Genomic DNA, 17,419 nt, shown 5'->3' with positions numbered 1-17,419 from the left:
TGTGCTCTTTTTTTTTTTTTTTTTTTTTTACAGTTGTCAGCAATGGGTGTGGCTGAAATAGTTGATATCCACTAATTTGAAGGGGTGTCCACATACTTTTCCAGTCCAGTAAATGTCCAGTCCTCCATTTCCTTAGTTCTAGCTGCTTACAGAATAGGAGCCTAACCATGGTCTCTCTCCCTGTTCCCAGGAGTGTCCCCAGATCCTGCCATCCACCCAGATCTACATCCCAGTGGGGGTGATGAAGCCCATCACCCTGCTGGCTAAGAACCTGCCTCAGCCCCAGTCTGGACAGAGGAACTACGAGTGTATCTTCCACATCCAGGGAGCCACCTACAGCGTCACCGCCCTGCGCTTCAACAGCACCAGCATCCAGTGTCAGAGGACCTCGGTGATTACCATAACTGTCCTGTCTTATTCTGCTGTCCTCCACCCCATTCTGTACCGTACTACCACCCCCAACCCAACCACCATCCTAGTCATACAGTGTAGTCATAGGTAATGCATGATAGAGGTTGTGTTTGTTTATGTGTGATTCTCTCTCTGTGTGTATCAGTGTGATCACCTTCCTTTAAAAAAAAATTAAATGCCAGCCTGAGTGTTTCTATCTTCTTGCTTTTACCTCCCTTTGGTTCCCCCTTCCTCTCTCCCCTGTTCTTTTGATATCTGCCAGTTTAGTTATAATAGAACCAGCAGCATCCATCCTCAGCCATTATCTACCATGCTCTCCTTTCTCCCACCTCCCTCCCTCTTTCCTGCTCTCTCTCTCTCTCTCTCTCCTCTGTTTCCCCACTCTCTCTCTCTCTTTTTCTCCCATTGAGCCGTAGGTTTGTTCAGCTAGCTCAGCCTGATGAAACACGCAGCTGTATATTCACTTTGACGGACTGCCGCCCATCTGCAGTCATTAACGGGTAGAGTGGTCCCGTGCGTTTGACAGAGGCATGACACTCGTCTGCACTCCTTTATTGATGCCCATTATAGTACTCTCTCTCCCCTCTCACTCGAGAAACTCTTGGCGCTTCTGAAGGGAACCTAATTACGCAGCTAAGAGCGCGAGGAGAGCTGTCTCACTAAACAGGCCTTTATCGACTGTTTGCTGTCGCAGCCATTTCAAATCAACAGCCTCTGCCCGCTCAGCCAATGGCATGCCATTTCTCCATTGGATATGAGCCGCAGACAAAGCTATATGGGTGTAAACAATCAGCTAGGGCTGCCAAGCAACTGGCTACACAATAAGGGGATCATCAGGGCCAAGAAAACATTGTAGCTGTCTCATGGTAACAGACAGCATGATATGTTGTTATGGTTAGTATGCATCATGCACCAAATGGTGTTTATAATGTACGTTTTTCAGCTTGTAGGGCGAGGCTAGTCCAACCTGCATCCCTCTGCCTTCTCTGTGTAGTCAGTCAGTCAGTCAGTCAGTCAGTCAGTCAGTCAGTCAGTCAGTCAGTCAGTCAGTCAGTGTGCTGCTGGTGGCAGAGGGAGGCAGGGAGACATACTGTAACATGTCGTTGCCACTACTCAGCAAGCCAGACAAGCTGGCAATTTTAATATGGAACGGCAATTTCAGTCGTGTTCATTTCCACAGTGAAATCACGTCAGTTAAATTAGACCAATTACTTAACATTCTGTGATTTAGCGCGAGTGCAGCATGTCTCTGTTCAGAGCTTTCTTATTAAATTAAGTTATTAGCATATTTACCGTGGCACGGGGTGGTCATACGGAAGGAAGACCACAGCTTTTTCTAACTTGTCAGACAGACCCAAGTTCCTTTAACATGCCTTCACTGTACCCAGCAGGCCTCATTCAGCCCTCAAGGATGGCTCGTTCCCTCTCACTGGCCACGTCACTTTACTGAACCAGAAAGTCCACTTCTCTCACTGAGGGCAGAATAAACAGTGCAGGCAGAACTCCAGGTAGACCCTGTAGCAGGGCACCAGCCTTGACCTGTGATGGAGCCCAGGCCTCCTGTGAGAGCCCCAGGCCTCCTGTGAGAGCCCCAGGCCTCCTGTGAGAGCCCCAGATAGATCCTCTCATCATTAGATCAGTAGTAGTTAGTTGTCGGCGTGTGCTTGAGGTGTATTGACCTCTTCGTCTCTAAAATGCGAACAGTTAATAAAACATGAACATTCGTTAAGGGAGCGAGAGACGGAGATAGAGAGAGAGAGAGAGCCAGGCGGATCGATTGAGTAAACAAGAGAGGTGCACTGTAGTGTGTTCTGCCGTGTGCTGTGGACTATCATTGAGTTTATTAGCTCATCGGCCCGTCTCTCTGCTGACCAGAGAACAGAGGACACGGCACATCCATCCTGCTCTAGTGTTTACACTGTAGAGACACTGTAGTCAACCTAGTGTTTACCATCAATCTCCAGAGAGGAGTGTTGGTGTATGTGTGGATGGATGGATTCATGTGTATCGACGGAGCATGTTGGAGTGTGTGTGTGTGTGTGTGTGTGTGTGTGTGTGTGTGTGTGTGTGTGTGTGTGTGTGTGTGTGTGTGTGTGTGTGTGTGTGTGTGTGTGTGTGTGTGTGTGTGTGTGTGTGTGTGTGTGTGTGTGTGTGTGTAGGTGTGTGTGTAGGTGTGTGTGTAGGTGTGTTTGTGTGAATAGGTCTTGCAGACACAGAGGACTGAGTTGGAGAGTTAACATCAATCCTGCGGAGCACCTACACCTTCTCTTAGTAAGAAATACATGCCAATTAAAATTGGCTGCTGAGGCCAAGCTATCCCATAAGGATGATGTCATTCATGATCTAACTAGCTCATATCCTGTATCTGTAGGTCAGTTTTAGAGTCCTTCCACCATACTATTTGATCAGTTATTTTTATTTTTTATTTTTTTTATTTTACCTTTATTTAACCAGGTAGGCTAGTTGAGAACAAGTTCTCATTTGCAACTGCGACCTGGCCAAGATAAAGCATAGCAGTGTGAACAGACAACACAGAGTTACACATGGAGTAAACAATAAACAAGTCAATAACATGGTAGAAAAAAAAAAGAGAATCTATATACAATGTGTGCAAAAGGCATGAGGTAGGCAATAAATCGAATAATTACAAATTAGCAGATTAACACTGGAGTGATAAATCATCAGATGATCATGTGCAAGAAGAGATACTGGTGTGCAAAAGAGCAGAAAAGTAAATAAATAAAAGCAGTATGGGGGGTGAGGTAGGTAAATTGGGTGGGTAGTTTACAGATGGACTATGTACAGCTGCAGCGATCGGTTAGCTGCTCGGATAGCAGATTTTTAAAGTTGTTGAGGGAGATAAAAGTCTCCAACTTCAGAGATTTTTGCAATTCGTTCCAGTCGCAGGCAGCAGAGAACTGGAAGGAAAGGCGTCCAAATGAGGTTTTGGCTTTAGGGATGATCAGTGAGATACACCTGCTGGAGCGCGTGTTGCGGGTGGGTGTAGCCATCGTGACCAGTGAACTGAGATAAGGCGGCACTTTACCTAGCATAGCCTTGTAGATGACCTGGAGCCAGTGGGTCTGACGACGAACATGTAGCGAGGGCCAGCCGACTAGGGCATACAGGTCGCAGTGGTGGGTCGTATAAGGTGCTTTAGTAACAAAACGAATGGCACTGTGATAAACTGCATCCAGTTTGCTGAGTAGAGTATTGGAAGCTATTTTGTAGATGACATCGCCGAAGTCGAGGATCGGTAGGATAGTCAGTTTTACTAGGGTAAGTTTGGCGGCGTGAGTGAAGGAGGCTTTGTTGCGGAATAGAAAGCCGATTCTTGCTTTGATTTTGGATTGGAGATGTTTGATATGAGTCTGGAAGGAGAGTTTGCAGTCTAGCCAGACACCTAGGTACTTATAGATGTCCACATATTCTAGGTCGGAACCGTCCAGGGTGGTGATGCTAGTCGGGCGTGCGGGTGCAGGCAGCGAACGGTTGAAAAGCATGCATTTGGTTTTACTAGCGTTTAAGAGCAGTTGGAGGCCACGGAAGGAGTGTTGTATGGCATTGAAGCTCGTTTGGAGGTTAGATAGTACAGTGTCCAAGGAAGGGCCGGAAGTATATAGAATGGTGTCGTCTGCGTAGAGGTGGATCAGGGAATCGCCCGCAGCAAGAGCAACATCATTGATGTATACAGAGAAAAGAGTCGGCCCGAGAATTGAACCCTGTGGTACCCCCATAGAGACTGCCAGAGGACCGGACAACATGCCCTCCGATTTGACACACTGAACTCTGTCTGCAAAGTAGTTGGTGAACCAGGCAAGGCAGTCATTAGAAAAACCGAGGCTACTGAGTCTGCCGATAAGAATATGGTGATTGACAGAGTCGAAAGCCTTGGCCAGGTCGATGAAGACGGCTGCACAGTAATGTCTTTTATCGATGGCGGTTATGATATCGTTTAGTACCTTGAGCGTGGCTGAGGTGCACCCATGACCGGCTCGGAAACCGGATTGCACAGCGGAGAAGGTACGGTGGGATTCGAGATGGTCAGTGATCTGTTTGTTGACTTGGCTTTCGAAGACCTTAGATAGGCAGGGCAGGATGGATATAGGTCTGTAACAGTTTGGGTCCAGGGTGTCTCCCCCTTTGAAGAGGGGGATGACCGCGGCAGCTTTCCAATCCTTGGGGGATCTCAGATGATACGAAGGAGAGGTTGAACAGGCTGGTGATAGGGGGTGCGACAATGGCGGCGGACAGTTTCAGAAATAGGGGGTCCAGATTGTCAAGCCCAGCTGATTTGTATGGGTCCAGGTTTTCCAGCTCTTTCAGAACATCTGCTATCTGGATTTGGGTAAAGGAGAAGCTGGGGAGGCTTGGGCGAGTAGCAGCGGAGGGGGCGGGGCTGTTGGCCAAGGTTGGAGTCGCCAGGAGGAAGGCATGGCCAGCCATTGAGAAATGCTTGTTGAAGTCTTCGATTATCACGGATTTATCGGTGGTGACCGTGTTACCTAGCCTCAGTGCAGTGGGCAGCTGGGAGGAGGTGCTCTTGTTCTCCATGGACTTTACAGTATCCCAGAACTTTTTGGAGTTAGAGCTACAGGATGCAAATTTCTGCTTGAAAAAGCTGGCCTTTGCTTTCCTGACTGACTGCGTGTATTGGTTCCTGACTTCCCTGAACAGTTGCATATCGCGGGGGCTCTTCGATGCTATTGCAGTTCGCCACAGGATGTTTTTGTGCTGGTCGAGGGCAGTCAGGTCTGGAGTGAACCAAGGGCTATATCTGTTCTTGGTTCTGCATTTTTTGAACGGAGCATGCTTGTCTAATATGGTGAGGAAGTAACATTTAAAGAATGACCAGGCATCCTCAACTGACGGGATGAGGTCAATATCCTTCCAGGGTACCCGGGCCAGGTCGATTAGAAAGGCCTGCTCGCAGAAGTGTTTTAGGGAGCGTTTGACAGTGATGAGGGGTGGTCGTTTGACCGCGGACCCGTGGCGGATACAGGCAATGAGGCAGTGATCACTGAGATCTTGATTGAAGACAGCAGAGGTGTATTTGGAGGGCAGGTTGGTCAGGATAATGTCTATTAGCGTGCCCATGTTTACGGATTTAGGGTTGTACCTGGTGGGTTCCTTGATGATTTGTGTGAGATTGAGGGCATCAAGCTTGGATTGTAGGACTGCCGGGGTGTTAAGCATATCCCAGTTTAGGTCACCTAACAGAACAAACTCTGAAGCTAGATGGGGAGCGATCAATTCACAGATGGTGTCCAGGGCACAGCTGGGAGCTGAGGGGGGTCGGTAGCAGGCGGCAACAGTGAGAGACTTATTTCTGGAGAGATTAATTTTTAAAATTAGAAGTTCGAACTGTTTGGGCATAGACCTGGAAAGTATGACAGAACTTTGCAGGCTATCTCTGCAGTAGATTGCAACTCCTCCCCCTTTGGCAGTTCTATCTTGACGGAAAGTGTTATAGTTGGGTATGGAAATCTCAGAATTTTTGGTGGCCTTCCTAAGCCAGGATTCGGACACGGCAAGGACATCAGGGTTGGCAGAGTGTGCTAAAGCGGTGAGTAAGGCAAACTTAGGGAGGAGGCTTCTGATGTTGACATGCATGAGGCCAAGGCTTTTTCGATCACAGAAGTCAACAAATGAGGGTGACTGGGGACATGCAGGGCCTGGGTTTACCTCCACATCACCCAAGGAACAGAGGAGTAGTAGGATGAGGGTGCGGCTAAAGGCTATCAAAACTGGTCGCCTAGAGCGTTGGGGACAAAGAATAAAAGGAGCAGATTTATGGGCGTGGTAGAATAGATTCTGGGCATAATGTGCAGACAGGGGTATGGTGGGGCGTGGGTACAGCGGAGGCAAGCCCAGGCACTGGGTGATGATAAGAGAGGTTGTATCTCTGGACATGCTGGTCTCAATGGGTGAGGTCACCGCATGTGTGGGGGGTGGGACAAAGGAGGTATCGGAGGTACGGAGAGTGGAACTACGGGGTCCATTGCAAACCAAAACAATGATAACTAGCCTGAACAACAGTATGCAAGGCATATTGATATTTGAGGGAGACATACAATAAGGCATAAAGTGATTGCAGGTCTTGATTGGGAGAGCTAGCTAAAACAACAGGTGAGATAACAGCAGCTAGTCAGTTAACACAGCAGCAGCAGGTAAAAATGGCGACGGCTAGGCAGAGAGGGTCGGATTAACTACACACAGATCCTGAGTTAAAGCACAGAGCCGACAGATAAAACACAAATAAACGGAATGGAGTACCGTGAATTAATGGACAGTCAAGCAAGCATCAGCTATGTAGCCAAGTGATCATAGTGTCCAGGGGGCAGCCGTAGATGGAGCAGTGAGGCCTCCACTAAGCTAGCCCGCGGCGTAAGATTGTTCGATAGACCTGTTCAGATAGCAGCCGATATGCTCAAGACAGCTAACGATTAGCGGGCCGCAGTTAGCATATGGGCGTTCAGGTTACGTCGCGATGGAGGGGCCAGTTGAATAACTCCCTCGGGCAGATAACGTCGGTATCCCAGTCGTGAAGGCCCGGTGGGGCTCCGCATCGGCAGTAAAACGGGTCCGGATAGGTGATTGTAGCCCAGGAGTGGCTGATGGAACTCTTCAGCTGGCTAGCTCCGGGATAATTGGTGTTTGCTCCGGAATTGATGTTAGCCAATAGTCACTCGGATAGCAGCTAGTTAGCTGCAAGATCCAGGTGTAAATGTCCAGAGCTTGCGGTAAAAATCCGGGGATATGGAGAGAAAATAGGTCTGGTATGCTCTGGTCTGAGTCGCGTTGTACAAAACTGGCAATAGTTTTCCGAGCTAAAGAGTGGAGTTAGAGTGGAGAGGGAGAGCCAGAAGGAGAGCTTGGAGCACAGGGGAGAAATACAGAGAGATCATATCAGGGAAAGCTTCATCATATTGGCTTCCTCTCTGGGAGATGGCTGGCCTCTCTCTCCCCTCTGGAACCCCCCCCCCCGCCCCCCCCCCACAATGATTGAAGTGGGAAAAGGAGGGGAGATCTTGTCCAGGATCTCCCCTTCAGCAGCTTCAGTCTCTCAGCCTTGGTAGGAAAAGGACGAGGCCTGTCAGGTGGCTTTGATAGGATCTAAGTCATTCCCGTGCAGATAACATGATGATGAATTGTATTGGTCCAGCAGAGCGACTGGCAACCCCGGGATCAGCGCAGGTCCCTTTAACTGAGGGAGAAAATAAAATGGTAGTAGAGGGTGAGAAGGAAAGGATGGGTCGTCTAATGAGACGAGGGAACAGAGGAGCTGGAGAGATGTGTTTTTATATGGGGCAGAGGGAGAGAGAGGTGGGAGGAGAGACAGAGAGAAGCATAGAGAGAATAACAGAAAGAGATAGTGAACAACAGAAAGAAGGGGGGGGGGGTTATGTTACAGAACAGAATGTAAGGTGATTGGTCCCAGCATCATGATCCATGCTCCGGTGGCGGTCCTACAGCCACTACTGCTGTGTGTTTATTGCCTGCAGGGTAGTAGAATACTCCCGCCTGGTCTGACCGCTCAGTCCCTCTCTTCCACTCTCCACCCCCACCACCATGGACCCAGAGCTGGAGAGGACAGGTTGGTCCACTTAACTGTAAACTCTGTTTGGTGCTGTGTTTCCTCCATTCCTCAGAGCCCATCGGGCGGGAGAAGAAGACACACACACAGAGTACCATTCTGCTGTTAAACAAAAAGCTGTTTGGATTGCATTAGATTTCATGTTTGTGTTTCCACAGGGGTGACAACAACAGAGCAAATTTGACTGTGAGACTGTCTACCATGTCCTTATTTGACATTGCTCAAAGAAAGATGCGTTGTAGACCATTATGCTTGTTATTATCATGTATTACCTGTGGAGTACACACACAGCCTAGTCTGGCCATGTCTCAGATCTGAGAAGGATAGAGCCAATAAGACTTGTTCACTGTCTGTTTATGCATTATTGAACCTAGTGCTTGCATTTAACACACAATCGCACATTCTTGCACAGCAGGGACATACACTCTCACATGACTCGATACACATTCATGGACACATAAGCACATACAGTACTGTATGTATAGATAGCATACACAGTTCTCCAGTGGGGTTTAAAACTCCAGAATCAGGCATATGGAAATGCTTCCCATGAACACTCTAACTATCTGTACCAGACTCTGGACGCCCAGCATCAGCACAATATTGGCCTGTTTTTAAGTGATTTATGGTACAACCAGAATTGCTTGTGTATCTAGATTCTGGTAGACATATGAATGTATTTATATTACACAGGCATGTTAACATACAGGCACACGTGTACGCGTAAACCCACAGACAACATACACGCGCCATATAATAAGAAATCTTTCATGCAGCAACTTCATTTTATTCAAATGCTGCTGGGGTATGTTGCATGGGCTTATAAATGGAATAGAAACAGGTACATTCCTGCCCCAGAGAGACAGACAGACAGACAGACAGACAGACAGACAGACAGACAGACAGACAGACAGACAGACAGACAGACAGACAGACAGACAGACAGACAGACAGACAGACAGACAGACATAAAGAGACAGACAGACATAAAGATACAGACATAAAGAGACAGACATAAAGAGACAAACAGACAGACATAAAGAGACAGGCAGACAGAAAGAGACAAATAGACAGACATAAAGAGACAGACAGGCAGATTTAAAGAGACAGACAGACAGACATAAAGAGACAGACAGACATAAAGAGACACACAGACAGACATAAAAAGACAGACAGACAGACAGACATAAAGAGACAGACAGACAGACAGACAGACAGACAGACAGACAGACATAAAGAGACAGACAGACAGACATAAAGAGACAGACAGACAGACATAAAGAGACAGACAGACATAAAGAGACACACAGACAGACATAAAGAGACACACAGACAGACATAAAAAGACAGACAGACAGACAGACATAAAGAGACAGACATAAAGTGACAGACAGATAAACATAAAGAGACAGACATAAAGAGACAGACATAAAGAGACAGTCAGACAGACATAAAGAGACAGACAGACAGACAGACAGACAGACAGACAGACAGACAGACAGACAGACAGACAGACAGACAGACAGACAGACAGACACACAGACAGACACACAGACACACAGACATAAAGAGACACACAGACAGACATAAAAAGACAGACAGACATAAAGAGACAGACAGACAGACAGACAGACAGACAGACATAAAGTGACAGACAGACAGACATAAAGAGACAGACAGACAGACATAAAGAGTCAGAGAGAGAGAGACAAAGAGAGAGAAAGAGAGATACAAAGAGAGAGACAGAGAGAGAGACAAAGAGAGAGAAAGAGAGAGAGACAACGAGAGATACAAAGAGAGAGACAGCGAGAGAGACAGAGATAGATACAAAGAGAGAGACAACGAGAGAGACAGAGAGAGAGACAAAGAGAGAGAAAGAGAGATACAAAGAGAGAGAGACAGAAAGCGAGAGAGCGATGGCATCTAGAGGAGGGGAAGGGGGTTTCTCAGTAACATTGCTTAGGTGGGCAGGGGGCGGGCCCCTCGCTGATGTTTTAACCACACATGCAGGTACCCCTTCAAAATGACTAATTATCTGTGGGTGACCTGCACAAAGGCACTGGGTTCTTCCACCTCTCCCGAGCAGCATCTGGCCTGTTTTGTTAACATCAGCACTTTTCTGCCCAGCAGACACAGGATATCCAGCCTACACACACACATTCACACTCACAAACACACCAGAGCGCCCTCCTCTCTATATGAATAGCCCAGGACATGCAATTCCAGGAGACAATTAATTGAGAGGAAAGATGATAAAGAATGAAATGCTGGTTCATGTGTATGTTGTTCTTAATGAGGTCAGGGACATGTTACTGCTCACCTTGGGTTTTCTCTGTTCGCATGGCTGATTCATTTCACACAACAGCCTCCACACACCGGCCAGGACATAGTCATGAGCATGATTACTCATCCTGGAACAGAGGAGGTACTGAGAGGACCTGAGAGGAACTGAGAGGACCTGAGAGGAACTGAGAGGAACAGGGAGGAACAGGGAGGAACAGAGAGGAACAGGGAGGAACAGAGAGGAACAGAGTGGAACAGGGAGGAACAGAGAGGAACAGGGAGGAACAGAGAGGAACAGGGAGGAACAGAGAGGAACAGGGAGGAACAGAGAGGAACAGGGAGGAACAGAGAGGAACAGGGAGGAACAGGGAGGAACAGGGAGGAACAGAGAGGAACAGAGAGGAACAGGGAGGAACAGAGAGGAACAGAGTGGAACAGGGAGGAACAGAGAAGAACAGGGAGGAACAGGGAGGAACAGAGAGGAACAGGGAGGAACAGAGAGGAACAGGGAGGAACAGGGAGGAACAGAGAGGAACAGGGAGGAACAGAGTGGAACAGAGTGGAACAGAGAGGAACAGGGAGGAACAGAGAGGAACAGGGAGGAACAGGGAGGAACAGAGAGGAACAGAGGGGAACAGGGAGGAACAGGGAGGAACAGAGAGGAACAGAGAGGAACAGGGAGGAACAGAGAGGAACAGGGAGGAACAGAGAGGAACAGAGTGGAACAGGGAGGAACAGAGAGGAACAGGGAGGAACAGAGAGGAACAGGGAGGAACAGGGAGGAACAGGGAGGAACAGAGAGGAACAGGGAGGAACAGAGAGGAACAGAGAGGAACAGGGAGGAACAGGGAGGAACAGGGAGGAACAGAGAGGAACAGGGAGGAACAGAGAGGAACAGGGAGGAACAGGGAGGAACAGGGAGGAACAGGGAGGAACAGAGAGGAACAGGGAGGAACAGGGAGGAACAGGGAGGAACAGAGAGGAACAGGGAGGAACAGAGAGGAACAGAGAGGAACAGGGAGGAACAGAGAGGAACAGGGAGGAACAGAGAGGAACAGGGAGGAACAGAGAGGAACAGGGAGGAACAGGGAGGAACAGGGAGGAACAGAGAGGAACAGGGAGGAACAGAGAGGAACAGAGTGGAACAGGGAGGAACAGAGAAGAACAGGGAGGAACAGGGAGGAACAGAGAGGAACAGGGAGGAACAGAGAGGAACAGGGAGGAACAGGGAGGAACAGAGAGGAACAGGGAGGAACAGAGAGGAACAGAGAGGAACAGGGAGGAACAGAGAGGAACAGGGAGGAACAGAGAGGAACAGAGTGGAACAGAGAGGAACAGGGAGGAACAGGGAGGAACAGAGAGGAACAGAGTGGAACAGGGAGGAACAGAGAGGAACAGGGAGGAACAGGGAGGAACAGAGAGGAACAGGGAGGAACAGGGAGGAACAGAGAGGAACAGGGAGGAACAGAGAGGAACAGGGAGGAACAGGGAGGAACAGAGAGGAACAGGGAGGAACAGGGAGGAACAGAGAGGAACAGGGAGGAACAGAGAGGAACAGAGAGGAACAGGGAGGAACAGAGAGGAACAGGGAGGAACAGAGAGGAACAGAGAGGAACAGAGAGGAGCACATAGGAACAGAGTGGAACAGCTCTCTAGGTGTGATGAAGACACGAGTCCTGACTCTCTCCCAGCTATCTAGGTGTGAAGAGACACCAGTCCTGACTCTCTCCCATCTCTATCCTGGTGCTGGCTGGTCCTGCAGTAAACCACCTGTCTGGTGCATGTGAGTGACATGGCCGTTGAGTTGGTGTCACGCTAGCATCATGGGGTCATTGACATCTTGTAAATGGGCACATAAATAAAGCAGGGTGGTGGCGGCAAGGAGAACAGGGCGTCTTGGTGGTTGGTGGCCGTTGTGTCGCAGGCGGACTAATCGTGGCGTTTAAAGTTTAATGTGGGCCTACCACAGAGATGTGTCAGGAGCAGGGTTAGACTGCTGGTGTCCATGGTCTTCACTCATTAATGATGAATGGGCAGGGTAGGGGGCTGGGGTGGGATCCCATGTCCTGCCCAGTTTAGTGTTGTGATTTAACAGACAAGAGTGGTTGAGGTCAAAATTACCAGATGGGTTCTTGTAACAGAGGCAAGGGACATTTTGGATGTAGAGTGAGTCAAAATAGGAGTTTTCAGGTCAGATCACTGAATAAGGCTGTAAATACAGCTGAAAGCAACTAAATAAACAATGCAGCATAAGATGTGGAGACCAGTGTTAATTGAGTGGGTTAGGGGTTGGCCTTTATGGCCAGGCTATGCGTAGGTTGGAGGCTGGGCCAGAAAGTCTGGGTGAAGGGCTCCTGGGGTCTGTACATACAGTACAGTGTGTGTTAGACCTCAGCCCACTCTCTGACTGATCTCTGTAGCCGATGTGAGTAGGACTTTCAAACGTGTTAACCCTCTCAAGGCTGCCGGCCCAGAAGGCATACCAAGCCGTGTCCTCAGTGCATGCGCAGACCAGCAAAATGGAGTCTTCACAGACATACAACCTCTCCCTATCCCAGTCTGTAATCCCCACTTGCTTCAAGGTAACTGAACTAAATGAATATTGCCCCATAGCACACAGCTCTGCCATCGTGAAGTGGTTTGAGAGGCTAGTCAAGGACCATATCACCTCCAACTTGCCCGATAGATTAGACCTACTACAATTTGCATACCGCCCCAACAAATCCCTCGCACTGCACAGCGCCTTGACAAGAGGAATAGCTACTGTATGTGAGAATGGTGTTCATCAACTACAGCTCTGCTTTCAACACCATAGTTCTCTCCAAGCTTGTCACTAAGCTCCGGGCCCTGGGTCTGAAGTCCTCCCTGTGTAACTGGGTCCTGGACTTCCTGACGGGCCGACCCCAGGTGGTGAGGGTAGGCAACATCACCTCCTCTATGCTGACCCTCAACACAGCCCCTTCCTGTACTCCCTGTTCACCCATGACTGCGTGGCTACACACGACTCCAACTCAGTCATCAAGTTTGCTAACGACACGAAAGTGGGAGTCCTGATTACCAACAACGACGAGACAGCCTACAGCAGGGGGATTTTATTTGGTCCCCCAACTTTTCTGTTGGATATAAAATCATCAGGAAATCAGCTCAAAGTGATTTTAACTGAGGAAATCTGTTCCCAAGTATTCCCACGCATAAATAGAGGCAAATTTGGTCGTATCAGAATGTAATTAAAATTTTTAATAATTCTGTTTTTGTCAAAGTTATACTATATCTGTTTGGGATTCTTACGGTCAATTTGCAGTGTACAAATGATCTATTACTATGTTCCGGCCCCCAACCATCCGCTCAAGGAAAAAACGGCCCACAGCTGGATGTAATTGGGGACCCCTGGCCTACAGGGAAGAGGTTAGAGCCCTGGCGGAGTGGGCCAGGAAAATGACCTCTTCCTCAATGTCAAAAAACAAAGGAGCTGATCGTGGACTACAGGAGACGGAAGAGGGGGCACGCCCCCATCCACATCGACGGGGCCGCAGTGGAGGGTCAAAGCTTGGCGTGCACATCACTGAGGACCTGAAATGGCAGCCGCCGTGGTGAAGAAGGCGCAACCACAGGCGGCTGAAGAAATTCAGTATGGCCTCTAAGACCCTGACACACTTCTACAAATGCAGCATTGAGAGCATTCTGTCGGGCTGCATCACTGCCTGGTACGGCAACTGCAATGCCCTCAACCGCATGGCTCTCCAGAGGGTGGTGCGGGCAACCCAACGCGTCACGGGAACATGCTGCCGGCCCTCCAGGACATTTAGAACACTCGGTGTCAAAGGAAGGCCAAAAAGATCATCAAGGACTTCAGCCACCCGAGCCACGGTCTGTTCACTCTCACTACCTTCTAGCAAACGGAGACGCTACAGCTTGCCATCAGACATCACTAATCGGCTGTCTGCCCGGTACTCAGCCCTGTACCTTGAGACTAATGCCCCAGGTATATAGAGTCATTGAATGCTGGCCACCTCATATTCTGTTTATTTACTGTTGTTTACTCACTGTGTATGTACAGTATATACTGTATTCTCAACATAGCCCATCGTAATATACCTACTACTGTACATACCATTTTCATTCCAATGATATACTGTCTATACACTCCACATATTTATATTCTGCATTCTGACACATGCTCCCTCTAATATATCTACTCAGGATTGTTAATTGGTCCCTTTCTGTAATTTCATGATTTTTGTTCATATATATTTTTATTTTATTTTGTGTTTGTATTGTATTTACGAGACATTCTACTGCAGTGTTGGAGCTAGTAACATAAGCATTTACCTGCACCTGCTATAACACCTGCAAATCTCAATACACAACCAATCATCTTTGATTTGATTTGATTTGACTGGGTGCCCATGGGAAGAGGCACAAGGCTGGGAGGAAGCGCAGGGCCCAAATGAGACGTGTCAGGGAACAAATTGAAAATGCCAATTTCACTTACTCCTCGGCATCGTTCTTCACGCCTAAATTCTGCCACTTATTTCATGTGTAAATTAATGGCCTCCTCACAGTCATTTAGATTTATCCAGATTTCCATCCTCCTTTCGCTCCCATTCTCCCTCCCCCTCAACTCAACATATACCTCTATATGCACTGGATGTATAGTATTGGTATTGGAAACCTGATGGGTGTGTTTGTGTGTCTGTTCATATTTCTGAGAAAGTTTGTTCTTTGAGGGGGTTTCTGGGTGCACGTGTTGTGATTGGGTGAAGAGTGAGGTTCTCTCCTCTTTCTCTTACTCCCCTTCTATCATACCAATATGGCTCTGTCTCACACATAGTGATGTGAATACTGACACTGAATGTTCAGGCTCCATGAGGCCTGTAGATACTGATCAATGTTTGTTTCTCTTTCTCTCCCTCTTTCCAGTACGACTATGAGGGTAATGACATCAGTGACCTGCCTGTGGATCTCTCTGTGGTGTGGAATGGCAACCAAGTCATCGACAACCCCTTCAACATACAAGGTAAAACCTCCCCTCAACCTCTTTCCTCCCTTCTCCCCTAATCTCCTCTCTCTCCTCCTTTCCTCTTTCCCCTCTTTTCCTCTCTCACCGCCTCTCCTCTCTCACCTCCTCTCCTCTCCTCCCTCCTCTCTTCTCTCCCCTCCTCTCTCTCCCCTCCTCTCTCCCCTCCTCTCTCTCCTCCTCTTCTCTCTCCCCTCCTCACCTCCCCTCTCCCCTCCTCTCCTCTCTCTCCTCCTCTTCTCTTTTCCCTCCTCACTCCCCTCTTCCCTCCTCTCCCTTCTCCCCTCCTCTCCTCTCTCCCCTCTTCTCCTCTCTCTCCTCCTCTTCTCTCCCCTCCTCACCTCCCCTCTCTCCCCTCCTCTCCTCTCTCCCGTCCTCTCCCTTCTCCCCTCCTCTCCTCTCCTCTCTCCCCTCCTCTCCTCTCTCCCCTCGTCGCTACACTCTTTTAAATCCCTAAGATCCAATTGGAGGAGCCCCTTCCTCTCCAGCAGCACGCCTTTGAAAGGGAATTAAAGTGTTTTTACGCATGGCTACGCCTCTTGCTAGGCCCCGCTGGGTTCAATAATGCTTATCTCTCCCAGCGCTGTTTGCAGTAACTCCCTCCAAAACAACATGCTGCAGATGAATAGAGTGGTGATAAATAAATAAAGAGAGGGATGGATGGAATTCGAGGAAGAGAACACGATTTGGGCCTTTGTTCCTCTGTGATCTGGCTGGTCTGGGGTCAGATCCTACTATTGCTGCTTAGGAGGCTCATCCTGCTGGATGGAGAGCCAGGTCTCAGTCATCACTAGGGGAAAGATAGTTGAGTAGCACTGCGTTTAAGATAAACATCCTAACACATTTAAAAATATACATACATGTATATATATTTCACCTTTATTTAACCAGGTAGGGTAGTTGAGAACAAGTTCTCATTTACAACTGCGACCTGGCCAAGATAAAGCAAAGCAGTGCGACACAAACAACAACACAGAGTTACACATGGAATAAACAAACATACGGTCAATAATACAATAGAGAAAGTCTATATACAGTGTGTGCAAATGATGTTGGATAAGGGGGGTGAGACAATAAATAGGCCATAGTGGCAAAATTATTACAGTATGGCAAATTATACACTGGGGTGATAGATGTGCAGAAGATGAGTGTGCAAGTAGCGGTACTGAGGTGCAAAGGAGCAAAATAAATAACAATATGGTGATGAGGTAGTTGGATGGGCTATTTACAGATGGGCTATTTACAGGTGCAGTGATCTGTGAGCTGCTCTGACAGCTGGTGCTTAAAGCTAGTGAGGGAGATATGAGTCTCCAGCTTCAGTGATTTTTGCAGTTCGGTCCAGTCATTGGCAGCAGAGAACTGGAAGGAAAGGCGGCCGAATGAGGAATTGGCTTTGGGGATGACCAGTGAAATATACCTGCTGGAGCACGTGCTGCGGGTGGGTGCTGCTATGGTGACCAGTGAGCTGAGATAAGGCAGGGCTTTACCTAGCAACGACTTATAGATGACCTGGAGCCAGTGGGTTTGGTGACGAATATGTAGAAAGGACCAGCCAACGAGAGCATACAGGTCGCAGTGGTGGGTAGTATATAGGACTTTGGTGACAAAATGGATGGCACTGTGATAGACTGCATCCAATTTGCTGAGTAGAGTGTTGGAGACTATTTTGTAAATGACATCGCTGAAGTCAAGGATCGGTAGGATGGTCAGTTTTACAAGGGTATGTTTAGCAGCATGAGTGAAGGATGCTTTGTTGCGAAATAGGAAGCCGATTCTAGATTTAATTTCGGATTGGAGATGCTTAATGTGGGTCTGGAAGGAGAGTTTACAGTCTAACCAGACACCTAGGTATTTGTAGTTGTCCACATATTCTAAGTCAGAACCATCCAGAGTAGTGACGCTGGACAGGTGGGTAGGTGTGGGCAGCGATCGGTTGAAGAGCATGCATTTAGTTTTGTTTGCATTTAAGAGCAGTTGGAGGCCACGGAAGGAGAGTTATAATGGCATTGAAGCTCGTCTGGAGGTTAGTTAACACAGTGTCCAAAGAAGGGCCAGAAGTATACAGAATGGTGTCACATGGAGTTATCTTTTACCAATGGGGTATGGATCCA

At 48.2% G+C, this 17,419-nt stretch overlaps 1 protein-coding gene across 2 annotated transcripts in view; it reads left to right on the top strand.

Annotated features, from left to right (window-relative positions):
- The window catches only part of LOC139557411 (plexin-A1-like), a 271,441-nt gene that overhangs the window by 205,125 nt on the left and 48,897 nt on the right, over nt 1-17,419 (top strand). For both annotated transcript variants that reach the window (XM_071372182.1, XM_071372181.1), the window contains exons 10-11: nt 191-391; nt 15,212-15,308. In XM_071372182.1, coding sequence (XP_071228283.1) covers nt 191-391; nt 15,212-15,308 — 298 coding nt within the window. The remainder of the gene's footprint in view (nt 1-190; nt 392-15,211; nt 15,309-17,419) is intronic.

This window comes from Salvelinus alpinus, chromosome 28, assembly GCF_045679555.1.
Source record: "Salvelinus alpinus chromosome 28, SLU_Salpinus.1, whole genome shotgun sequence".
In the NCBI taxonomy this organism is placed as follows: domain Eukaryota; kingdom Metazoa; phylum Chordata; class Actinopteri; order Salmoniformes; family Salmonidae; genus Salvelinus; species Salvelinus alpinus.
This window is presented reverse-complemented; position numbering and strand designations above follow the sequence as displayed.